Source organism: Typopeltis vanoorti, chromosome 3 (genome assembly GCF_054136105.1).
Source record: "Typopeltis vanoorti isolate ZY-2024b chromosome 3, IOZ_Tvanoo_1.0, whole genome shotgun sequence".
NCBI lineage: Eukaryota > Metazoa > Arthropoda > Arachnida > Uropygi > Thelyphonidae > Typopeltis > Typopeltis vanoorti.
Window position 1 is genome coordinate 84,834,676 of NC_143551.1, and position 26,997 is coordinate 84,861,672.

General features: G+C 35.5%; 1 protein-coding gene across 1 annotated transcript in view; it reads left to right on the forward strand.

Moving 5' to 3' along the window:
- LOC150108342 (dynein regulatory complex subunit 11-like) overlaps positions 1 to 26,997 on the forward strand; it is a 286,902-nt gene that overhangs the window by 106,085 nt on the left and 153,820 nt on the right. Inside the window, exons 6-8 of the mRNA XM_090390448.1 lie at positions 5,002 to 5,204; positions 13,455 to 13,569; positions 19,950 to 19,994. Of these exons, the coding sequence (XP_090246574.1) occupies positions 5,002 to 5,204; positions 13,455 to 13,569; positions 19,950 to 19,994 (363 nt within the window). The remainder of the gene's footprint in view (positions 1 to 5,001; positions 5,205 to 13,454; positions 13,570 to 19,949; positions 19,995 to 26,997) is intronic.

The window sequence follows — 26,997 nt, forward strand, 5'->3', positions numbered from 1 at the left end:
CACCTTATGTGACGGCTAATTCATAAGTAGTATAGAAATAGAAGACACGACACAATATAAATAAAAAGAAATCGTTTTAATTAGAAAAAGATTTTTGGAAAATTTTCTAGTGTTTTTCCTTTTTCTTTTTTATTTGGGACGGGGGCAGGGCCCCTTGTCCCCCCTCCCTGGGTGCACCACTGATCACCTGCCTTATAATTCCACATAACTTCCTTCTGTTTTGATATTTCTCCCATGTGTATTCATTCTCTAAGTCAGGACTGCATAGTCACTCTCCCCATCAATGGGCAAGTATGCAATCTCAGTCACAATCAGATCCAGTGACCAAATCCAGAGCTCTCCATTCCTCATATTTCCTCTACTACATGCTGCCTAAGACAGTTGTCCCTCAACAAATCCAAAAATTCAGTTCCCTTATTATTGCATGCTGTCTCCTCTGCCCAGTTTATATCACTATAGTTGAAGTTCCCCCATAATGATCACTTGCTTTTTATTTGCCAAACTAATTTGCCTAAACATTTCCTGCTCATCACCATTTCTATTCCCTCGTCTGTAGTAAGATCCCACTAAATATCTCATCCTATAAATATCCATCTTACATCATATACTCTCAAAGCCATTAGTGTTATTTCCAATGAGATTCTCTGTCCAAAGTGCACACAATTCATCTCTTATCACGAGTAATACCTCCACCACCATATATATATATAATTTAAAAAATAAGAAAAAATCCATCCTTAGCCAACCACAACATGAATGTATTATAGGTTTATAAAAATCTTTCATGGTTGGGAATCGCATTAACAACAGACAAAAAAAAAAAAAAGCAAGCATGCATTTTGCAGTTGTTTTAAACATTTATTATTATTATTGTTATATGACACCTCCAGGTAATCCAAAGACTCATTGAGGGAGGGCATCTATTCTACAACTCTGTCTCCACCAACTACAATGAATCGCAACTTCTTTCATCATCTACACCAGTGGTCGCCAAAGTGGTTGATATAACATTGTTAGGGGTCGATTCAGGCTGAGGGATCGATTGGAGGGTCGATTGAAAAATATAAAACATCATTGTACGGGTAATATTTAATTCAGTTAACTTGGATTACCTCCATCCTGAATGACAATGCAATTAAGAGTGAATCGTAGGAACAGTGACATGAATAGGACCTGTAAGATGGAGCAAGGTCATGAAAATAGGAAAATTTGAAAACATGCACATTCCAGATTGGGTGATCACTCCATTTTCTGCAGATATTAAAAATATTGAATGTAACTTATAAGATGAACTTATTGAATTTTCAGTTGATCTTGAAGCTAAAACGCTTTTTAAAAATAGGACTTTAAGTTACTTTTGGACAAATATAAATGTTGTAGAAAATATCCAAAACTTTCTGAAGTGGTACTCCCCTTTTTTGCTTGCATTTCCAAGCTCGTTCATGGTTGAAGCTGGTTTCAGCCATGTTAATTCCATTTTAACAAAACAAAGAAATAAGCTAGATATAGAATTCCATGGCAATTTAAGGCTGAAACTTACTAATTTTGAACCCAACATTGCTAATCTTGTCAGGAGTCATGAAGCACACCCTTCACGTTGACAACATTAGTAAATTGTATACTAAGTTAATAAAAGTCTTATTTTCATATATATATATATATATATATTTATAAGGAAGATTGTATTATTGTTATTTTGTTATCTAAATTAAATTTTATATTTTATATATTATTTATCCCTCCTATCAAATATGTAATGTTAAGAAGGACGTCAAAAACAAAAACGTATCCCTTTGACGTTAAGCCAATATAATAATATATACTATATCATACATACAATAAACACTGTAACTATAAAATAAACAATCTAAAAACTCACATACATCTTTTTTTGCTTGTCCTATTATAATTACGTGATAGTAAAATAGAGGGGTCGATAAAAAGTCAAGAAACTCTTGAAGGGGGGGGGGGGGGTTGATGGTCGATGAAGTTTGGCGACGATCTACACCAATGCCATCTACTGCCATCCACCACCACCACCACTATTTTCACAGACAATCACAAATGTGGATTCGAACCCACAACCTTTTGACTGGAATGTGGATATGCTAACCACTTTGGCCATCCACTGCTGGCACAACTGTGCATATCAGTAGAGTTATTCTACAAGAAACCGATGAGGCTAAGGATCTTGGCATAATGGTTGATAGGAATTTGAAGTTCAAAGGTCACATAGCAAAAGTTGCCAATACACCTCAGAGGATAACTGCATTGTTATTATTATTATTATTATTATTATATGACACCTCCAGGGAGTCCAAAGACTCATTGAGGGAGGGCATCTACTCTATAACTCTGTCTCCACCAACTACAACAAACTGCGACTACCTTCATCATCTACACCAATGCCATCTATTGCCGACTGCCACCACCACCACTAGTATTTTCACAGACAATCACAAACATCCATGCCCACAGTGGGATTCAAACCCACAGCCTTTTGGCTGGGGAGTGGATATGCTAAGCACTCGGCCAACCATGCTGGCAAATAAAATCATTCCCCCCCAGCAGGGAATCGAAACCTGGTCTCCCACGTGACTGGTGGGGATACTAACCACTATGCTACCAAGGATCACAAAAAGCTCCTCTCTAGTCAGCGACTAGAATCGAACTCACAATGTTCTTTTTTTAGACAGTATAGTAGTAAGGAGTGTAAACACCACTTCCACTGAACTGTGCAGGCTCCTTATATTTAATTAGTATTTACATTCATCAGAGCATAATTTTCTCCTCATGGAAAAAAGTACAAGAATATTAATAAATTTGACAGCTGGGAGAAGTGATTATAGAGCAGTACTACAAATTCAATGTTAAACAGCAATACTCTATCATTGCTGATATTTCTTACCTTTTTCTGCTGTTGTAAAGTGATTAGATAGTATCAAGTCAAAAAAAAGATGATATTCTGATCATTATAATATCTAAATCATGCTGCATATGTTCATGATTTTAAACAGATTTTCTTTGATGACATTACGACTTTTACTTCTCCACAACATTTGTTACCATTTGTGTATTTTCACTGAGCTTACTGTCTTCCCACACACACACACACACACACATCCTTACCCTCCCAATGCAGACTTCATGGTTTGGTTATGATAATAGCATCAATGAAACTGTAAGTTAGATCACTTTGACTTATCCAAAATAAACAAAAAATGTTCTAACTTGATTTTGAAGCAAAAAACTGACTTCATCCTCAAACACACATACATTGTACACCATCACAAAATCAGATGCCTGTTTTTGCAGTGAGTTAATCTTCAGTGTAAACTATTACATTGTTGAGATGATAAACAGTTATGGAAAGGAGAGTTCCTAATGAACACCAGCTACTTCAACAGTCACCAAGGTCTTAAGTATCTGACTCCAAGCTCCACAGTCCATCCACTGACAGAACAATCAACTTCAAATTATTGATGCGATTGCCAGGCTAATTTATCTGGAATGCACGTTTTTTTTTAGCACTACTACACATACAAAATAGTGGGACATTTGTATTAAAAAAGAACAGTAAGATGTAACCATTCTAAGATTTTTTATGGTATAAAGACTAGTATATGGTACAAAAAAAAACACTTCAACTGAAATTTTATCTTGCTTCCCGTAATTGAAACACAAGGAATACGTGCATGCTATGCTTTTCTCTTAATATTCTCCCCCTCCTCCCCAGTCATGGTAACCCACTCATGCAAATTTTTGGAAGGATCCTATATGGTTAATACCATCAATAGTTAGATTAAACGGGAACTAAACTCTGGAAAATAAAATGACTTTTATGCTTCAGCGTTACGAAACATAGGGTGATTGTGTTAAAAAAATTCACAATAAAAATCATCTATTATCTAAATAGGAAAATTGGCAGCACGCAAACTTTTTTTTTTTCAGCAAACAATGGGGATAATAATTAAGAAGTACAAGAACTAAGGGGTAATCTTCAAATTTACTGTCACTTCAACAGTAGTGACAGTAAACAGTAAGTCTATAATGTGAAGATTATAGACTTCAATGAAGTCTATAATCTTCACATCAACTGGGAAGGGATAAAAATAAATTATTATTATTATTTGACACCTCCAGGGAGTCCAAAGACTCATCGAGTGAGAGTGTGCTAACAGCATCGAACGATTGACCCCTTCCAACTACTAACCGCGCTCAAACTTACTTAACTGAGCCATTAGTAACAGAGGCTCTACCAATCGACTAACATCTGAACAAATGGTTCATCTTAAATGATCTGTATTTAATCATCCCATTAAATTACACATCACAAATATATCTGAGATATAAATTTAACTTTATTACATCACAATCGATGGCATCCTGGTGTTATTAATATACTTCACTTGCAAAACTTTGCATTTCACTTCCCTTTGCCATCATGATAGCAAACTTAGTAAAGTCACACCCCCTCAGGCAAGCCATGCATTCAGTAAATTAACAAAGGCACATGGCTTTAGCATGCATAATGGCTACATTAAAGGGGTGTGGCTTAGAGTGGAAATGAGGGCTACATGTAGTAAACATTAAACTTCAGCAATTTATGAAAAGATACTGATTGTCACAGTTGAAGATCATGCTATAATTATAAAATCATAGTATTGCCATGATTACATAGATGTCTTCACTAGGCAAAAAAAAAACAGTTCATTCCAATAATAAATAGAATTTTAAAACTTAAATTGTGTTTAATTGCTTTAAATATTTACAATATAGCATTACTTTTGTGAAAGTTTTCTGTAAAATTGCCTCATTGAGATTGTTTAAAAAAAAGCGAGTTTTATACAGAAATTCTATCAAAAAAAAAAAAAAAACTACACCTCATCATGGAGATGTTTTATTATTGATATTGTTGTTAATTTTTCATTTTTTTATTTTGGTAATTTTAGTGCCCTATAACATGTATTCTGAAATCTTCAGTATTTTGTGATTTGTTAGATATTGCCTATTCCATCAGAAGAGGTTTCTATGAAGAATAAACTTACTGAGCTTGAAAAGAAACAGCATCCTATACAAGTACAGCATGTAAAAGAATACGAAGAGGCTCTTATAAAAATACGAGGAAAGCTTTTAAAAGACAAAGGGCCTTCAATAAAGGAAAAATTACAAACAGATCTTAGACAGTGGTATCAAGAGTTTAAGTAAGACAGCTTTTATAAACTATCTACCTTATTGCATATACCCATATATTATTTATTAAGAGCATATATCACCAACTTGTAATAGCAAGTAATAGTCCCATACAAATATTTTGTATAAATAATTGGCACTAAAAATTACTAACTTTCAGAGATATTAAAATTCTTTTAACGACAGAGATATAATGATAAATGAGTTTTTTAATCATTAATTACTTTATTTACAAACAAGCCACCCTATACTGCTGCATATTAAAGGTAGCATTTTTTTTTTTTGTTTGAAGGAAATAGTAATACCAACACATGGACTAAAGAAACGGATACAAAACAAAAAGAATGCAGTTGAAAAATGGAATGTAAACGCATAGGTAGCCCTGATATCACATGGTGCCTGGTGGATTCTGCCAAAACCCAAGTTTCCATGAATTATTTTAATTAAAAAGAAAAAAAAAGTTATTATTTTTATGACTATTTCACCTGCTTCCGTTTAGGAGTGCCCCTTTTTTTATGTCATTGGCTTTCTACTCAAAAATTCTTAGGGCATTACTGATGTATTATAGAAACAAATATATCAGTAATGCCCCAAGAATTTTTGAGATCATCATCATCATCATCATCAAATTCCTGATATATAGATGAGTCTTTTGACTCCTTGGAGGCCTGAATAATAATAATAATAATAATAATACCCTCAAGAGATGTACATGATATGATAGTACTACATAAAAAATTACTTCATTACTAACTTCCTATCTACAATTTTCCTTCTACAATTTTCCTCCAAATGAGTCTGTTATCTGTCAAGACTCTAATGTTGATCAGATCTTATATTTCTATCTTCTAAGGCACTTTTTAATGTATCAATCCACCTATATCTGTCTTCTTCGTTTTCCTACCAACCTGGCAGAGAACACTTATTTTGCTAACCCGTCCTCTCCCATTCTGTTTAAATGACCATATCACCTGAGATTAGCTCTGCTAACGCATTCCTGGATGCTGACAATGTCAAGTTCTTTCCTAATATCCTTGTTTTTAATATGATATTGCCATTGATGCCGTCTGTTCATGCCTCTAATCTTTCTCAGGACTCTCATATCTGCAGTCTCTAGTCTTTGGTCAATGTTTTACTTCTGACTCAGCTCTCAGATCCATAAGTTAAAACTGGTTTGAACACTGTCTTGTATACAGCTAATTTAGTGTTTTGGCTAATTTCTCTCTTATTCCATATAAATTTATTCAGTTGACTTATACCATACCAGCTTTGTTGATTCTGTTGTCTATTTCCATATTTAATTTACCATCTTCACTAAAATTCATGCCTAAGTAGCTGAAATGTTTTACTTGTTCTATAGGTTCTCCATTCACAATGGTTGATATTTTCAATGTTTCTGCCTATTTTCATTGTCTTTGTCTTTTTAATGCTGACCTTCATACCATATCTATTACAAAAGTTATTCACTTTAGTCAGGGAATCTTGCAAAATTGTAGCAGATTTATTTAGAAGTATAACATCATCTGCATAAAGCAGGGGTCGGCAAACTGTGGCTCACGAGATATGTAGTGCAGCAAGTGCAGCACTATGTAGTGCAGCAATTGTAAGACTTTTATACCTCCATACTTGAGCATTTCTGGCTTTCCACATTTCAGGCTTTTGATGGAATTTTCTACTTCAAGTGTGGATATATATTCCTGACTACATGCCTGGTCAGTGTTTCTTATCACTGTGCTATCATCACTGCTTGTTCCATTTAGCAATTTTTTTGATTTTCGAAGTAATTACTCCATACTTCAATGATATCTTTTTCTCTGGTTTTCATATCATCCTTATCATCTCTAATTCCTTTTATAGCACTCTTTCCTCCATTTCTGAGCTTCTTCAACAACGTCTAGAATATTTTGCCACCTTCTTGATATTTATTTTCTATGTTTATTTATGACTTTTGTTTAGCTAGTTTTACACAGTGTTTAGCTTTCTTATATTTGTCTCTGTATTCTCTAGGAGTCCACATGGTTAGCTTAGTGGGTGTGCACTTCGCAACTGTCTGGGGAAGAAGTGTCCTAGGTTCAATTCTTGTCGGAGATGTGAGTAGCTTAGGGATCTTCCTCGGCCATAGTCAAGTTAGTTGGTCTTGTGTGTGACAGTACGGTTTTCCCCCTAGTTTATTTTGAGGTTTTTCATCCCGCAAAACAAGCAAACTTGACTCATGAATGCACAGGATACAGCCATTAGGACATAGCATGGCAAGGAAGGCAACGGGAAACCACCTTGCTCATAGTCACTTCCCTAGTATGGTAGCATAGCTTTCCCTACCATCTGTATCGATGAAAGGAAATCATTCCATTCAATTCTCTAAGAGCACAAGCTGACTTATTTGCCAGCAACTTTTGATATGCTTTCTTCTTTTCTCTCACTGCCTCTTTAACTTCCTGTGTCCACCAGGGAGTTCTGATTTTTTTATCCTTGCACACTACCTCACCACATGCCTCTCTGGCAGAATCAATCAATGTTTTCTTCAGAGTTTGCCACTGAATCTCCAAGGTTTGATTCCTGTTCTCAAACTCTTTCATTTTTTCTTCAATCATGTTTGTGGCTTTGAGTCTACAGTTCACATCTGAGAACTGCTCAACTTTTATTTGCTTTAAAACTTTTTTTACATGTTCTTCTTTTCAATATGAAATTTAATTTTATCTTGCTCAAGACAGAATGGTGATCACTTCCAATTTCAAATCCTCTGTACACTTTGGTGTCCTGCACCAGGGAGAAAATATCACTATCAACAATAACATAGTCAATGAGACTTTTCTTATTCCTTGCTTATTCCCTCCATGTGAATTTGTGCACCTTTTTATGTTGGAACATGGTGTTAGTAATAACCAGTCCATGTCCTGAGCAGAAATCCAACAAGTATTTGCCATTATTATTAGCTTTGCTCTTTTCTCCAAATTTTCTCAATATATTTTTTTTTGTCTGACAACTTCCTACTCTGCTATTTAGATATCAAACAAGGACCAATTTTTCATTGTGTTGGTTGCTTTCTCTAAAGCCTCAAAAAATTCCTCCACTTCTACCTTAGTAGAACCTTCTGTGGGACCATAGGCACAAATAAGTCTCATTGTCCAGTTCCCCATTCTCATATTTGTCCACATCACCCTACTTGGGACTGCCTGCCATTCAAGAAGATTAGCCTCGTACTTAGTGTTGAATGTTATAGCTAGTCCTTTTCCTTGATTGTCATTGCCTGAATATAACATTTTGTATTAATCAGAAAGATCTCATCAGTTTTTGCCTTTTTTGTTTCAGTCACCCCTATTATGTCGATTTGGTACTTATCCAATTCCTCAGCTAGCTCCATTTTTTTCCCATTCAAGCATCTTATGTTGATAGTACCAATCTTGAACTCTTGTGATGTTCTGAAGTTGGGGTGAGTTTTCGGATTTGTTCCAGTAGCTGATGTTTCGCCGTTTGCCCTGTTCCCTGGCAAAAACAATGCGGGTCTTTGTTTAACCGGGCGACTCCCCAGCCTGCATGAAATTCTGTCATGTTGTACCATCATTTTTTATTTTGGTTTAAGCAAATAAGAATACAATTTCGTCGTCTAAATCCCAAATTGCCAGCCCAACCTCATTTGTTCAGTGTCCAGGTACCTAAAAGGGTGTACCATGAGAAGGTGAGGATTGGACATTAGGTCAGAAACCCTGATCGGTTCTCTGCATTCCTTTAAAGGCTATGTGGAGGTATCCTCTCAGTTATATAGCTTTGACCCTTAAGCACCCCCATATATGCAGACAAATATATTAAATATTTATTTTAAAATTTAAAAGTTGTAGAATGTTTAAAATTTTAAAATATACTCTTAATTTCAAAAAACAATCACTTTAAGAAATGAGCTTCAATGAAGATATTATAATGTTAGCCTTTTACTTGGATATATCTTTCTACACAAGATCTGGACTCAGTCAATGATTGCAATAGTAATTGTACAGATAATCAGAAATCTATTGAAAAAATGTGGTGTAACTCCATTATGATGGAGATACAATTGACTCTCATTATTATTATTATTACATGACACCTCCAGGGAGTCGTAAGACTCATCGAGGGAGGGAGGCAGCTACTCTACATCTCTCTGTCTCCATCATTATCAGTGCCATCTACTGCCCACCACCACTAGTATTTTCACAGACAATCACAAACATTCTGCCCACAGTGGGATTCGAACCCACAGCCTTTTGGCTGGAGAGCAGATATGCTAATCACTCGACTAACCAGGCCAGCAAATTAAAAACATTCGTCTGATCGGTGACTAGAATCGAACTGGCAACGCTCATTCTTCAGGTGGTTTAGCGCTGAGTGCAAACACCACTTTCACTGACCTACACAGGCTGTTGTAGCAAACACTGTTTAAGCAAACTACTCAAGATAAAGTACTGAAAAGTTCCATTGGCAAAATGCTATTTTAAGGAAAATTCACAATAACAAACTATTTTTGTAATCCCTGTCAGTTCACTATAGTGAGTGGCAGCTGTACCTATGCCATCATGTTAATAAAGGAGCATTCTCCAAAAAACTCAGGCAGCTCATTTTACAAAACATTGAAGGTATGATTCTACTGATACAATTGTTAAACATACCAATGGTCTACTTAATTGGTTCCAAATAAGTTCACACCATGCATTTATTGAAAACCAGCATTAGAACTTAATTTCCACTGCTGCATTTTCATCAGCCCATAAATGTTCATTATGAATTATTTACTTCAGCTAGAATAAGTGGTATTTCATTGGTGAACAGAGTGCACCTGCAGACATCAGGATTTGCAAATACTTACTGAATGCAAATATTCATAATCCAACTCACCAAAATACTTTATTCTTTAAACTTTTAGAGATTTTTGATGAACTTTTCTAAACAGTGTATTTAAAGTTGACTACTGTATGATACAATTTTAATTTTTCTTCATTTATATGACTTGCACCAATACTCATGTAAATAATAAACCTGTAACAAAAATCCATCAGATAATCACATGGCATATTATACAGTTTCAAATTACTTCAAAGCATGCAGATATTCATCACATTCTTAATTCTGGACCTGTACTGTACTGCTCAAAGCACATTATTTTTAACTTTGGGGTTGTTGTGTTCAAATATATAACATGAACTGATCCAGTTTCACACACACATATCAGTGTACATCAAATATAGTCTGGAAACTAATACAAACACTACTGGCATTTTTTCAACAGAAGCTCTCAAATTGCCTTTAAAAAATTGTTTCAAATTCTCTTTTTCTTCTACAAGTTTCTCTTCCACAATTTTTCTTGGCCTCTTCTCAAAATACAGTGCTTGTGTAAATTTTACCTGGAACACCCAGTATGGAAAGTCCTCTGTAATTCTCAAATATAATTACATTTAGATGCATTAAATTGTTATCCCCATTCCTTTGCCCATATTTCCAGCTTATTCGAATCCTCTTGAAGAGCTAAAAAATCAGTGCTATTGCTAATAATCCTCCCAAGCTTCATATCATCTGCAAACAACTGAACTGAATATTTCTCTGTAGTCCTGTGACAATATCATTGACATAAAGCTTGAAACAGTAATCTTTAAATTATCTTTCATACCAGTTTTGTTACATGAAGTAAGCAGAGTTAACTCCAGTCACTGTTATAAGGCATGATCGAATAATACCGACTAATCAAGACAAAGGAATTTGATGCAACTGTTGCATTCCTTTACTTGCCTTTCTACTCTGTTGGCAGAAATTTTTGCCAGAATGTAGTAATTTATAGATACTGCCACTCACTCCTCATACCATTTATCATACCCCTACTTGTAATTCATAGATAGTGCATTCATCTCTTTCTCTCTTGAATCATTTGCCAAAAGAAAAATCTAGTCCTCTTTCCATAGCATCTCCATTTGTCCTGCATTACTTACTCACTCTCTCTCTCTCTCTCTCTCTCTCTCTCTCTCTCTCTCTCTCTCTCTCTCTCTCTCTCTCTCTCTCTCTCTCTCTCCACCCCCACTCCTACCTCTCCTACCTTATACTAAAAGATTCATCCTACAAAATCTCTATTAATCATATGCCTCTATCATATCTCTCTTTCTCTCTTAGAGAAAGAGAGATATGATACATAGAGCCTACTTAGAGTTTATGGTTTTGATTAACAGACATAAGTAGAATACAAACAAGAAATGAAAGTTTTGAGCATACTGAGGGCAAAAACAAGCAAAGATATTTTAAGAAACATAGACATTAAGAATGGACATTGTTAGCATCCAGGAATGTGTTAGCAGAGCTAATCTCAGGTAGTATGGGCACTTAAACAGAATGGGAGAGGAATGGTTAGCAAAACAAGTGTTCTCTGCCAGGTTCGCATGAAAAAGACCAAGTGGAATACCAAAATATAGGTGGATTGATACAGTAAAAAAAAAAGTGCCTTAGAAAACAGAAATATAAGATCTGATAATATTGGGGTCTTGACAGAGAACAGATTGATTTGGAAGAAAATTGTAGATAAGAAATTAGTGGATGTAAGTTTTTCATATAATAATATTATATCCTGTACACTCCTTGAGCATACATGTCAGGAATTTGATGATGATGCTGTAATTCATGATTGTAACGTGAATTACAGCATCTTACTCATTGATTTGTTCTTGAGAAGAGGAAGAACTGCTACTAATGGCTCATGCAAAAAGTTAAGCAAGCTTGAGAATGGTTAGTAGTTGGAAGGAGTTAAATTGTTTGATGCCGTTGGCACACTTTCCCTTGATGAGTCTTTGGACTCCCTGGAGGTGTCACATAATAATAATAATACAGTCAAATTGACGTGAATTTTGTAACACGGGTTACATAAGCCACACGATAATATAACCAACCTAGGGCATGCGGAACCACTGCTAGCATCCTTGATAGGAAAGATTATAATAATCTTATAGAAAATTTACTTATTTAAAAAGGCTTTTTTTTTTTTTTACAGTACAGAACATCTGTTATGGTTTCATAATTAACATGAAGCTATGCAATAAGTTTATATTGAATTTGTATTCAGTAAGCATATGAAATAACTGGATATTCAGTAATTGCATATCTAGTTATTTCATAAGCTTCACCAACCTTAGTACTGGTTTTCTTGTGCCTTCTTTTTTTTCTTTCTTGGAAATCTGATATCAGATTACTCAAAATATTCAGCACACACACACATTATCAGTGATCCTGCCACTGTTATAGATATAGGTTATTGGTTTTCTTTTTTTTTTGTTCCTAGTTGTTATACAATTTTCATAATTTAGTATCTTATTGTGATTATTTTCATATCCTTGTTAATCAATGTTTCCAATTCATATGTTTTATATCGTTATACATTTTTTGTTCTTCACTTCCCATATTATTTCCTTTTTATACTGATTACCTACATCATATGTTCTATTCCAAAAACCCTTTAATATAATTTTCAATAAGATCATCATCTTTCCTGTCAAGGATATTCAGTTATGTTTAAATGTTTATATCTTCAAAAACATATTTTTTAATATAAATTAAACTGTATAGATTTATTGGTTTTGTGGTAGTCCAGTTTCAAGTAAGCTTGGCTAACCTGATATTTATATCTTAAGTGTTAATAATACTGTCTCTTCTACCTATTTTCTTCTGTGTAATCAAGAAAAATTTTACACTTTCTATTGAATATGTTAGTGCCCCCCCCCTCCTTCCTTTTTTTTATGCATTAGACCTGATGACCTGTCAAGTAATTCAGCATCTTATAAACCTAATTTTCATTGTGATAAGGCACATAATCCCTTTTCCATAGTCTGCACTGTCTGTCACTGCATGTGTTCTTTGGCAGTTTGTTGATGACGGGGGAGAAAACCTCATTTGCTAGAAAGAAAACAAAAGCTTGCCATTTCCTGAAACTAGTTGACTCTCTCTTCAGGTGAAAATTGTTCATAAATGTTCTTTATATCTTAAGCATGATTCAAACCCACATCTTTCTAGCAAAGGAACATTTCAAAGAACACTGTAGCAGTGCATTAAGCTTTCCTCCTCCAAAACTAACAAACCAGCCAGGGAAAGCATACATTAACAAACATAATAGACTATGGAGAGAATGGATTATCAATGAACAACATTGAACATAGCAAGCCATTAGGTCAGAGGTAGATGGGATAGGATGAAAATGCTGCTGTGATTATTGGTAGTTCCTAAGATTGTAGTGCTAAATGTTATTTTCACACCACCCACAGGACTGCAAATGAAGAATATCCAGAGTTTCCAGATGAAGAAGATGGTGGATCATATTTAATATTTAATCCTCCACCACCTCCACCTGTGGATGAAAAAGAAGGAAAGAAGGAAAAAGTTAACTTTTTTTTTATTTTTCACATAAATAAATTATAAAATAAATATAAAAATAATTGAATACTTTGTTTGTTGTGAAGGTTTTTGTTTTTTATTCTATATGCTGATAAACAACCAAACAGAGTGATTAATTAATCATCTGTGCAGTATAAATTGTAATATAAAACAAAATACATTTTCCCATAGGGAAAAATCACACACAATGCAACATGCCATTGCTATTCAGAAAGTAAAACCACAGGGTAACTTATTGTGAAGCCAACCTTGTTTGTTTGTTGGTATGAACCATTAGCATACACCTTCAGTTTCATTTCATTTATTATTAAATGGTGTATATAGCATTTATTATATAAATTAAAGATGCCAAGAAATTATATTCTTGGTTTCATCATTTATCCAAGTGTAAGCTAACCATATTTGCATGTGTGAAGTATCTTCATGACTGGGCTACTTGTAAGCACAGACTAATGACTTTGCATCAGTTGCCTTAGTATCCCATAGAGCCATAAAATGTTATGTGCATAGCATTATACACATCTGAAAGGGTATGTGCTTTGAATTATGGGATACTGAGGCAATTGATGATGTCATTAGCCTCTATACAGGGTGGTTCAAAATTCCACGTACAAACTTTGAAGGAAGGTAGAGAACATCAAAATCAACCATATTCACATAGGAAAGCATGACCAGAAATGCCACCTGAAGGTGATAGGTGGCGCTGTTCGCCAATGCTCCAGGTGAGCAATTTTGCTTCCTCATTCAAGCTTTCGACGTCGTACGAAGAACATGCATCGTTTTACGAATGCTGAGATGGCAGACATGCACCTCGTTTATCATATTATGTATCCAACTGCTATTGAACTATTCAGTTATGCCTAATAAAGTTTTTTACACTATTTACTGCTTTGTGTTATTTCTGTATCTTTGTGTCCCTGTTAGTACCTTCTTGTGGCGTTTCCGGTAATGCTTTCCTATGTAAATATGGTTGATTTTGATGTTCTCTACCTCCCCCTCAAAGTTTGTACATGAAATTTTTAACCACCCTGTATACAAGTAGCTGAGTCGTGAACTTCACACACAACCATTGTTCGCTAACACTTAAAGAATTAAACTCAGAATATAATTTCTTGGAATACTTAATTTATAGTATAACCAAATGCAAAAACTTAAAGCATTTATTGTAAAAGAAACCAAAAAAAAAAAAAAACTTAAGAAGAGTACTATAATATTTGAATAATAATTAAAGTAAATGTAGTTAATGTTTAATTAACCCTGCGGAGGTCGTGGTCGAAAAAATTGCAGCATAGGTCACGTGCGTCTGAGAGATACATTCATTACTAGTATGTGCTAAAATGTGATAAAACATTAAAAAAACTGCAAATATAATACATGATCATTTATTTATTTTCAGTTACAATCTAGAAATTATTGAACAAAGAACCAAAGAAAAAAACAACAACAACTAAACTAATACTATACTGACATTGGAGTTCACTGTATCTCTCAGACACAATTTACTATCAAATATCACTTTCACTTTTGCATTTGGCTCTATCATTCTCACCATCATACTCGAGTAACATTCGCTGAATCTCTTCAACATCTGATGGATTATCCAATTGATATATATTTTCCAGCCATTTTCAATGGTAAATAAAAAAAAAAACAATTAAACCAACACTATACTGACTGATATCGGAGTTCGCGGTATCTCTTAGATACAATTTACTGTCAGATATCACAAACCTTTACATAACACATGTTAAATCAAACTTACAGCAAAAAACAGTGTGGAATATAACTCGTAACATACACACACACAGCTAGTCATGACCTTCAAGCTATACACTGAATATGTGTAAAAATATTTATATTAAACAATTTGCATGTATCTGTCAGATCAGCTGGGACCTCTGCAGGGTTAATGATCATCTTCTCATCAAGGTCATAAGTACAGTAGTGGAGTCTGGAGAGAATAATAATAGGAATAGAATCATTAGCAATGTGTTGATGTTTCTTTATATCAACACATTGCTAGTGATTCTATTCCTATTATTATTCTTTCCAGACTCATTAGTATAAAGAAACATCAACACAATGTTTCGTTATACTAATGCCAAGATATACGAAATAAAGGAGTTGAATTGGTGCACACTGATAACCTCAGCTTCTCCAAATGTTATTGGGATCAGTGAGACATTATTGACAGGCATAGTTGGATGTTGCTATAGGCCAGGGAATACAGAGTTTCAGGAGCAAAAAAAAAAAAAAAAAAAAAATGTTTAGGTAGTTAAGTCAAGTGCAAAATGAATCATCATCATTATGGAAGATTTCAACTATAGCAGCATACATTGAAAAGAGGAAACAACATATAGGAGTAAGGTAGACATGTAGAAGTGTCAAGAAGAAAGGAATTTATGTGGAATTATAAGGCATATGATTATAATTATAGGAAGGGAGCATGGGAAGATGGAAGTGGAACTTATACAGTTGCTAAGGGATAATTATCTGAAACTCTGCCTCCAATTGGGGAGAGTGACCATGCAGTCTTATTCTGGGAATATAATAAATTTAGTTTAATCCTTTATCCAAGTGTGAGCAAACAAAGTTTGCACCTGAAAGTATCTTCAGGACTGGGGTAAAGTAGTACAACACCGGGCAACTTGTTGCAAAGGTGGAGCAAGCTAACATCACTCCTATCTCAGTATCTCCCATAATGCAAAACACATCTCCTTGCAGATATGTATAATGTTATGCATTAAGGGAAGGGCCACTATCCAGACTAGTTTCGACCTTTATTGAGGTCTCTTCAGTGGGAGAGCCAGGCCCAAGTGGAGATACCAGGCAGAAGCATTAGCAAAGTTTTCTCTACCTATAGGAGTTGCCAAACGGTGTGCCATTTCCAACGAGTTGCCCGGTGTTGTACCACCGGGCAACTCGTTGCAGTCATGCAGACGGATCCAGGAGGCATGCAGACTACTGGACTGATGAGCATCATGTTATGATACTTGCTTATGAAAATCATGCAGGTCCTTTGAATTACTAGAATTTTTTATTTAACTGACCTTAAACTCTGAGGGATCTACTCAACTAGAGGCAGTCCAGCAAGGTTCCATTTTGAATGACGCTGTTTGGATTTTTTGAATGAAGCTGTTTGGAGTGACACAGTAACCTACATACGACTATAGAAAAAAAAGTTGTTCTTGCTCAACTCTGCATAGGTCATAACCATATAACCATTAACCACTTTTCATATTTTAATAGGTTACTTCTTTTCATTAATGAATACAGTCTCTGTATTACCACTTTTAAGAAACTGCTTGATCCCTAACGGACTCAAACAGATTTTATCAGACACTTTTATGACACTTTTGATGTAGCTTCTTTCTTTCTTTTCAAGAGTACAGTACTTATAAATTTGTTTCTTATTTTTTAACCATGGGCTTGCACATTATAGTTTTAGTTGTAGAAAATTTTTTCATTTGGTTGCAAAATAAATTATACTCAACAAAAATTATATTCTTAATTTAAAACTTCACCCATGTATAATCAAAGTTGCCATGTGAAGTATCTACACAGCTAGGCTACTTGTATATAAATATGAAGCAGTGGACTTCACATCAATTGCTTCAGTATCCCATAATGCACAGTACACTCTTTTTTGGACATGTATATTGCTATGCATTATGAGAAGAGCCACAACCCAGACCCATTTTGTGCTTTATTGAGATCTCATCAGTGGCTAAACCCAACTGAGGTTGAATCAATGCATATATTTTCAAGTCATATATTTTCCATACACAAATAGTAAAACAGTTTATTACCATATTGTACACTGGTGTCCTAAACCAAAGGATGAACACTATTTCTGAAGATTACAACCACGAATTCAAACAAATCAGCTCGTGGCAATTTTTATGACTGATGATTTCAAGTAGAAAGCGGGTACACATTCAAATTTCTGAATCACTTGCAAAGGGATCATGTGGTAGCACTCAACAGGATAAAAGGCGAAAGGATGTGCTAAGCAGATTTTATTTGAAGGACAAACACTACTTCTGAAGATTACAATTGCAAATTCAGATGAATCAGCTTGTAGCAATTTTTATGATTGATGATTTTGAGTAGAAAGCAGGTTTACATTCAAAATTTCACATTGCTTGCCAAAGGGTCACTTGGTAGCACTCATCAGGATAAAAGGCAAAAGGTCGTGCTAAACAAATTATGCTTGAAGGAAGCTCTTTTCATGAAGGAATAAAGTTGCAAATTTGGATGTCCTAATGTCTCAAAGACATCATCTAGATGATTTCACGTGGGGAAGAATTATTGGAAAGCTTGAACAAGGTTGCAGAATTAGTGATATTGCCAGACAGCTTGGAATCTCACATAGCATTGTGTTCAGCCTCTGGGTAGCATTTGAAACCAATGGAATGTGTTCCAAACATTTCTCTACCACAGAGCATGAAGACAGATTTTTGGTTATAACTGCAAATTGTATTCAATGCATCACAGCAGGTCAGCTCACAAGTTGGCTTCATTCAATCAAGATACATTGATTCTTGATAAACTCTGGAAATACGTCTGCAACAAGTAGGCCTGTATGCTCGAAGGCACCTGTAGTCTGCATCCCTTAATCCACAGCTCATCGAAGAGCACGTTTTCAGTGTTGTTGTATCCATAAAAATTGGACAATACACCAATGGAGCTAATGTACTCTTTACAGATGAGAGTTGTTTTAGTTTTATTCTTTCCTCCAATTCTAGAATTCTAGACAACACTTGATCTGGTGTGAAAGTGGTACTGCTTATCATCACAAGAATGTTCTTGAAAGGGATAGATAAGGTGGTGTTGAGGTCATGGTGTGGGGAGGCATTATGCTTAATAGATGCATCGAGTTACAAGTGTTGGAAAAAGGGACTATAACTGGTGAACGATATTGCAAGAAAGTTCTTCAACATCATATTGGATTGTTCCATGGTACTGTAGGTGAAGAATACATTGTTATGGATGACGGTGCCACACCACATCATACACAAGCAATGGAGATACTTCTGGAGACTGAAAATATTAATCGAATCAGGTGGCTAGCATGCTTCCCAGATCTCAATCCCATAGAACATGTTTGGATGCAATATAGAGACATATTGTTGCTCAAAATTCCCCCTCCAGAAAACAAACAAGGCCTTATCCTTGCTCTGAAGGAGTGGGCTAGTTTGCTTCAAGATCTCCTGAATCACTTGGTGCTTATCATGATACAATGTTATAAGAGCTGCATCTCAGTTCAGGGTGGACATATTCCGTACTGAAATGTCTCTATGCATAGTTTTTCTGTAAGCATTATACATTAATTCCTTAACTATGTCCTTAGGAAATTTGTAGCTTTTGCCAAATGCATATTGTAATTTAATTTATATACGAAATTTATAATACATTTTTTGTGTAATATAATTTATTACCATTCTAGCAATAAATGTATGTCTGCATTTCGCTGTAGTCAGGAAAATTTTTTCATGTACAGGTAAAAATGTAGTTCGTCCGTACCTTTTGGCCACCAGTGTATATAGAGTATGAAATAGAGAAACTAAGTACAATAACTCTCTACAGATATCTCTAATCCAAATTATTTTAATGATATAATCAGTTCTCACAATAATGAACTCATATGGATCAAAGGAAATAATTTGCTATGATAGAAGACTTGCCATATTGAATTTCTTTTTTTTTAGCATGACATTGATGCTGTGTAGCTTTGGCAAAGCCTTTCTTTTGTAGTCTGTTATAATAAGAGTTAACTGTATATTGTTTAGTTATAATCACTCATGCAAACTACAGGACCCTTCCAATAAAAAAAATTATGTTAATAGAAAGGGGGATGGTGAATCCCTTTATGTTTTTTTCTCATAATGTAAAACAATATATATATACATCTCTTAGGAGCTGGGTTTTACATTATGAGAGAATATTAAAGTTAGTGACGGATCTTGCTCCACCTTTGCATGGAGTTGACCTGGTGTTGTACTACCCAAGCGATCATTTACACTTGAGCTCGCCGATAGTTTTTTTCGGCGTGAAACTCTATGGATTTCGATCCGAGTTTTGTACCCGGCTATAAAAAATAAAGGGATTTACCATCCCCCTTTCTAATTTTACATATATTAACATAATCGCCGGTAAAATAGCCTTTCAGCTTATTAAATTAGTAATGATAAATATGTATTTATCAGTGATCTTTAATATTTAAAAAAAATTGATATAATATATAATATTTAAAAATTTTTTGATGGCAGAAATTGGCTCAGTGTAACAATATTATAATTAAAAATATCTGATTTTTGATTTTCAAAATCAACAAACCTTAATAATTCTGTTTTTTTAATTAGAAGGATGATAAAAAAAAAGATGAAAAGAAAGACAAAGGCAAAGAGGTAACTTTCTTCAAGTTCAGTTATAACAATAATGAGATCTCAATACCAGAAATTTAATGAAAATTTTCTAAACCATAGAAATATTCGTATTTATACACATTTATGTATTTTATTATTATTACTACTCAGATCCTCCATGAAGTCACGAGACTCAATGCAGGAAGGTCCATCTTAGGCAACACTACTTCAGGGATTGCTTCTTGTCCTTGTTCCTTTCCCATGTTCTTCTATATGAAAAATGTCCCCAGTGTCAATGCTATAAATACCTTTCAGCAGTTTAAATGTATTGAGCATGTCACCCCTTTGTCTTCTATCCACCAAACTCTGTACTTTGCATGCCGTCAGTCCATCCTCATAACGTCTTCCTCTTCTTGGCTCTCCGTATTAGGCAATTGTTTGCCTGTAACATTTTCAAAGGTGTAAAAAGTCTTCTGCCCATCTCCTTCTGGGTCTTCCTCTTGATTGGTGTCCTCATAACTAACATCATAAAATCTGATATCATTTTTGTAATCTGCCTCTGTACCCTCACCAAGGTTAATTAATTTTCTTCAAATCCTTGTGACCAGATCTTAGTTCAGTAATCCAGATATGTTCTGATCATGGCATTATACATTAGAATCATCACTCTTTTATCTACTGGTCAAAGTCTTAGTATTGTACAGGTAATACATAGCACTCTTCTGGGTTGCCTTCATTACTTTAGAAACATGTTCCCTAAACTTCAATTTTCTATCAACTATCACCCCAAGATTTCTTACTCTTCTACTTCTTTCGCTAGTATAGTTCCACCAATAGAATATATAAATCCTTCCATTGGTGGATCTGAAATACTATTAGAAAATAATCCTTCAAAGCTTCACATCATCTGCAAATGACTGGATTATCAATAATCATTAATAACACTTGCAACTCTGTGTAACCCCTCCATTACATGTTGCCTTAGGTAATTATCTCTCAGCCGCTGTATAAATTCCACTTTCTTCCTTGCCTGGGATCACTCCTCCTTCTCCTAATTTATGTCCCCCATAGTGAAATCCCCCATAATAATTACTTGATCTGTACTCAAAATGCTAATTTGCAAGTGCATATTAACTACATTTTCCCCATATACCTCCTGGATTATAGCAGCAGCCAATTATATATTTAGTCCTGCTGGCCTTTATACATCAGGCTATCATACCAGATAGCCTCAAATGAACTGCCCTCTGAATCCCTGTCCTCCTGATTGTACTTCTCTTTTTGGCTTTAATTACTCTGCTATTATTGGCAAAACTCCTCTCCTTATCCCATTCCTTTTGTCCTCTCTGAAGATACTATATCCCTTGCATTCTATTCCTATGACTATACCATCCTTGGTCAACCATGGCTCACTAATGTTTATAACTTTTGGCCAAATTGTGCTAACCAATGCCAAAAACTCTTCAATCTTATTTCAAATATGTCTGGCATTAGTATACATAAACTGCAATATCCCTTTCATTCCACAACCTCCTTACACCTGGTATTACTTAGCTGACTAAAGTTAACCTGAGGTGCTACATTTTGCATCATGTAATCACTCTCCCACTTACTAACTTACAGGTTGCCTGAACCCATGCTCACCAGCATCCCCCCCCCCACACACACACAAACATTCTAGTTTCCCTGATTTTGTACTTCTGAACTCTCACTGAACAACACTTTCTCAAGACTCCTGACACCAAATCCATTTAGATGCAAGTCATCCACCTTCTATAAATCATTCCTTCCTTCTATCAAACTCACTCCACAAACTCCACACCATCCCTCCAACAATCTGTGGACTGACTCATTCACGATCATAAGCTTCATCTCAAGTTGCCTGTATTATACTGTGGTGACAGATTCTCAACTTTTACTTTCTCACTCTTTATGAAATTTATGGTTTATGGAATTCAGTCATGTTTTAGAATAGAACCTATTGGTTTTAAATGGATCTTCCATCATTTTTGTTGAGATTGAGATGATGAATCAGCATCTCACAAGCTTCTTTAAATTTTCTTTTGTATCAAATTTTGGGAGATATAATGCTGTGTGCCCTTCCAATTAGTTCTGTTTGAAGTGTCTGTTTAAGAATCAAAGCTGTATAAATGGGAAGAGACCTTCACATTGACATTTAAGGAATGTGGAGAACTGATTGGGGCTTCTGAGATGATGTCCAATCCTCACCTCTTGGTGAACCCTGTTAAGTATCTACCTGGATATGAACATACGAGGATGGGCTGGCAGTTTGAAGTTTGGCAGACCAAATTATATTCCTATTGGCTTAAACCACAATGTAAAATGATGGTACAACATGAACAGAATTTCATGCCAGCTGGGGCATCGCCTAGTTAAATACCGTCCCTAGTTAAATAAGTTAAATAAGAAAGTTTATTTTTCACTTGGTTAGAATATAATAAATTTAGTTTAATCCTTTATCCAAGTGTGAACAAGTGAAAAATAAACTTTCAACATCTTTCTCTAAATCCAGAGTAATTTATTAAAAAGGTGGCACACCATTTGGCAACTCCTATAGGTAGAGATGACCTTGCTAATGGTTCTGGCTGGTATCTCTACTTGGGCCTGGCTCCCACTGAAGAGACCTCAATAAAGGTTGAAACTAGTCTGGGTAGTGGCCCCTCCCTTAATGCATAACATTAGACATATCCGCAAGGAGATGTGTTTTGCATTATGGGAGATACTGAGATAGGAGTGATGTTAGCTTGCTCTACCTTTGCAAGGAGTTGTTCTGGTGTTGTACCACCTTACCCCAGTCCTGAAGATTTGCTCACACTTGGGTAAAGGATTAAACTAAATTTATTATATCCCAGTTATTTAATTACAGTGTGTTGTGCATGCTTGGCAAAACCATGACTTGTGTTGCATGTGAAGGAGGGGGGGGGGACAGAATCTGGGATCCTACTGTTGACATGAAATATGGGCAGGAGTCACTTCATACATCCAATAAGCAGAGTAGTGTTGTTTCCCTGGGCAAAACACTACTGCCCTGGTTATTAGATGAACTTAATATAGTTAATCAAAAGAGTCCATACTACATGTTAATTATCTTATCAGAGTGAGCAAGAATTAGTTTACAGCAATTAGTTCAGTTCTGCACAGGTTAGTTTCACATAACATTGTGCATTCTTGTCATTGAGACCAGTGAATACTACAGAGCAGTTTTTGTTAATAACAAATATTGTGATATATAATGATAATAAAAAGCACGGATGCTTTTTATTATCATTATATGGTATCTTCATGGAGACTGAAGACTCAGTGTGGGAGACCCATACTAACTTTTCTACACACAAAACTTATCATACCTCTTCTTAAAGTTATTCACTGTCAGAGCACTCACAACTAATTCTGGTAATCCATTCCTCATTTGTCTCTCTCCATACAAAAAAATCTACTACTATTATTTTTTTTATTAAGAATATTTTCCCTATTATTTCATAACTGTTATGTTTGTTTCCATAAGTTCACAAGGATAACAGCACAAAACTATGTACAGTTTTGCACAAATTAGTCTGACAAGATCTGCTTTTATACTTGCAGAGAAAAGAAAAAAATGCACTACACAAGAACTGTTTACTTCTCTCTCTCTCTCTCTCTCTCTCTCTTTCCCTCTCTTTCTTCCCACCTCTAGCTACTTCTTAAATGTATGCAGTGTACTGCAAGTTAGGTACACTGGCATGAAATGAGGCAGGATCAAATTTCATCTTTCTCTCTCCTCTCTCTTCTAATTCAGGTAGGAAGTACACAATGTACAAGAATGTGTGGTGTAGTGTTGATGGTGAACAAGCCGTGCGACTGACGATAAAATAGTGAGATAATGACAGTGAAAAAATGATGCAAGATTTGAAAGTTGAGAAAATGATGCTGGTATGAAAGAGGTACTGAAAAACTCACAAGTGGCTTTGTATGGGGATTCAATTATTAGAGGTGTGGTAAACGAGAAGATGCACAAGGTTTGTTTTCATGGGATGTAAAATTAATAAAGTGATTGAAGCATAGGATATGAGGAGTAAGTGAGCAAAAACATTGGTAGTAGGAACAAGGAGAATGTAAGACTGGATATCAGGAGATTGTTGAGAAGGATAAAAGATAACAGTATGATAATAAAGGTAGTCAGTGTGTTGTCCAGGTATGACAGTGATGAGACGAGGTGGAAACCAAGTATTATGAATGATATGTTAGCAAGGAAATGTAAAGAGAGAGAGGAGTGCAGCTTGTTAATGGATATGGAATGAGTTTGAAGGATGAATCGAACTACATAAGAGTGATAGACTGCATTTAAGGAAGAGTAACGATTGCAGAGATTGAATCTGAGCAAGTGATGTGTGAGAGGGAGAGAGAGAGAGAGAGAGAGAGAGAGAGAGAATGGAGGGATTGAAGTGGTGCTTACGAATGGAGAAGTGGGTAGCATTGGTATAGAGAATGATAGAACGGGCTCTCATTCTCTACAAACAGGGGAACTCAGGGTTGACAGGAGAATTCAGCATAAGAAAGGTTAATGCTCAAAAAATAAGTGTGTGTGTGTGCGTGCGTGCATGCATGCGTGGACAAGAAGAGAATGGGATGGTCTGGGATGTAGGGGAGAACAGCTGGATTTGAAGAAGGTTCTGAGTTGGATAAGGAGAAAAAGAAATGATACAAGGAAGGCATGGAGGTCACATCTAATAAGTGGCATCAGCAAAACTGTTATAGATCCAGGAATTAGCTCTTATGTTTGTATCAGAATGGGAGGGGGGGAGAAAGAAACAAGGGAATGAAATAATTGCATTAATTAAGTTTATTCACCCAAAACTTGTTTGAATATGGATGAGGATAACAACCTGACAGGAATAGAGATGGAATGGTATGATATATTTCATGAAGATAGAAAGGGCAAAAAGGAAGGTGGAGTGCTGCCAATAATAGAAAAATGTTATGTCCATACAAGGTAGAGAAACAAGGGGGAGGGGGGGAATAGTAGTAATGGTTTTGAGACAATATGTTTGAGACAAAGATAAGTAAAATGAAATACTTAGTTGGATGTTGCTATAGACCTGGTAAATGTGTAGGATAGTGACAAGAAAATATATAATCAAATTAGTCAAGCAAATAGGAAAAGGGTGATCATTATGGGTGATTTTAATTATGGCAATATAGATTGGGATGACAAGGCAGCAACCCAAAGTAAAGAAAATGAATTTTTGAAGTGTTTGGAGGGACAAATTCCTCAAACAATATGTGACAGATGGCATGCAAGGATTGAGTGTCTTGGATTTGATCATCTTGTAAGAGGATGTCATTATAAATGAGGTGTCCAAATCTCCCTCCAGTTGGTGAGAATGACCATGAAAAGATTACCTGCCATATGTGGACTTCAGGGAAGAAAGGGCACATGTGGAAATACAAGGCTGGTGGGTATGAATATTGAGTATGAAGAAAGTTTGAGAAGATGCAATTTACAGTCTATTGGATAGGAGGAAGATGTATGATATGGTAAAAATGTACCAGTGGGTAAATGGCTGTTATAGGCTTAATATTGCCAGTCTGGTTGGCTGAGTAGTTAGAGTTGGCCGAGCGGGTTCAAATCTTGCCATGGGCATGGATGTCTATGATTGTCTGTAAAATACTAGTGGTGGTGGTGGTGGTGGTGCTGTGTGTGTATGTGGGGGGGGGGGGGGGTTAATAGCATTGGTGTAGTTGCGGTTCGTTGTAGCTGGTGGAGAGAGAGTGTTGTAGAGTAGGTGCTCTCCCTCGATGACTCTTTGGACTCCATGGAGGTGTCAGGTAATAATAATAATATTTCAAGGGAGTGAGAAGCAGGTATTTTGCATGACAAGTTGTGAATAATTGTAATGCATTGCCTGAGAGTGTGGTGACTGCAGAGAATTTGAATATATTTAAGGCATGGTATGATAAGTTGCATATATGACAAAAGGACCTCCTGCAACGAGTCTGTGCCTCATTGGGGGTGAGGGTCTTGAGACAATGATGATAATAATAATAATAATGATGATGATGATGATTTATTATATTGTGTTACAACTGAGATCTCCAAGATATGGACCATTGGTGTGGTAAGAAAGAAAGAGAATAGCTAAATATAATTATAAATGAAAGTTTTTTTTAAATCAGTTCTAGTGGTGGCCCGTGAAGCTTTAAGTGGGGATGCTGCCCTGCCTATACAAAATAATTTTTAAAAAATTATTTTTTTCCTAATCAGTAACCAATTTATTAATAAATAAATATGTAGATTTATTTAATAAATAAATATTTTCCTAATCAGTAACCAATTTATTAATAAATAAATCTGTAGATTTATTTATTAATAAATTGGTTACTGACTAGGAAAAAAAGAATTTTTTTAAAATTATTTTGTATAGGCAGCACCCCCTTCCCCACTTAAAACTTCACAGGCTGCCACTGATCAGCATCAGCATCATACTACGGTATAAAATTATTGTTTTGTAAATGATATATCATGTGGACTGACTGTGGATCTTCAGTTGTTTCTGATGATGCAAAGTTGGGAAGAATTTTAAGCAACACTGCTCATGTTAATTCCCTTCAGGAAGATTTGAATAGGCTTTTTACTTGGACAAAGGTGTGGGGGTTATAGTTTTAATATCAACAAGTGCAAGGGATTGCATTTTGGAGTACAGAAATATAAGGCTGTGTACTATATCGATGGTGCCATACTGCAGGAAGAGTGGATGAGATTATAGATTTGGAAATGATGGTTGACAATAGACTGAAGTTTAGAGGGCACATTGCTAGTGTTGCAAAGGCTGCAGATCATAGTGCTGCTATGATAAGATGTACTCTAATGTGTAGGGATAAAGAAATGGTTGTGTCATTGTATGAGACACTGGTCAGACTGCACTTGGACTATTGTGCTCAAATCTGGTCACCTGGTGTTTCATTGTGATGTCGAGACATTGGAGAGACGAGTGACTAAAACAATATCGGGACTTTGGAATACTGGCTGTAGAGAGAGGTTGAAGAA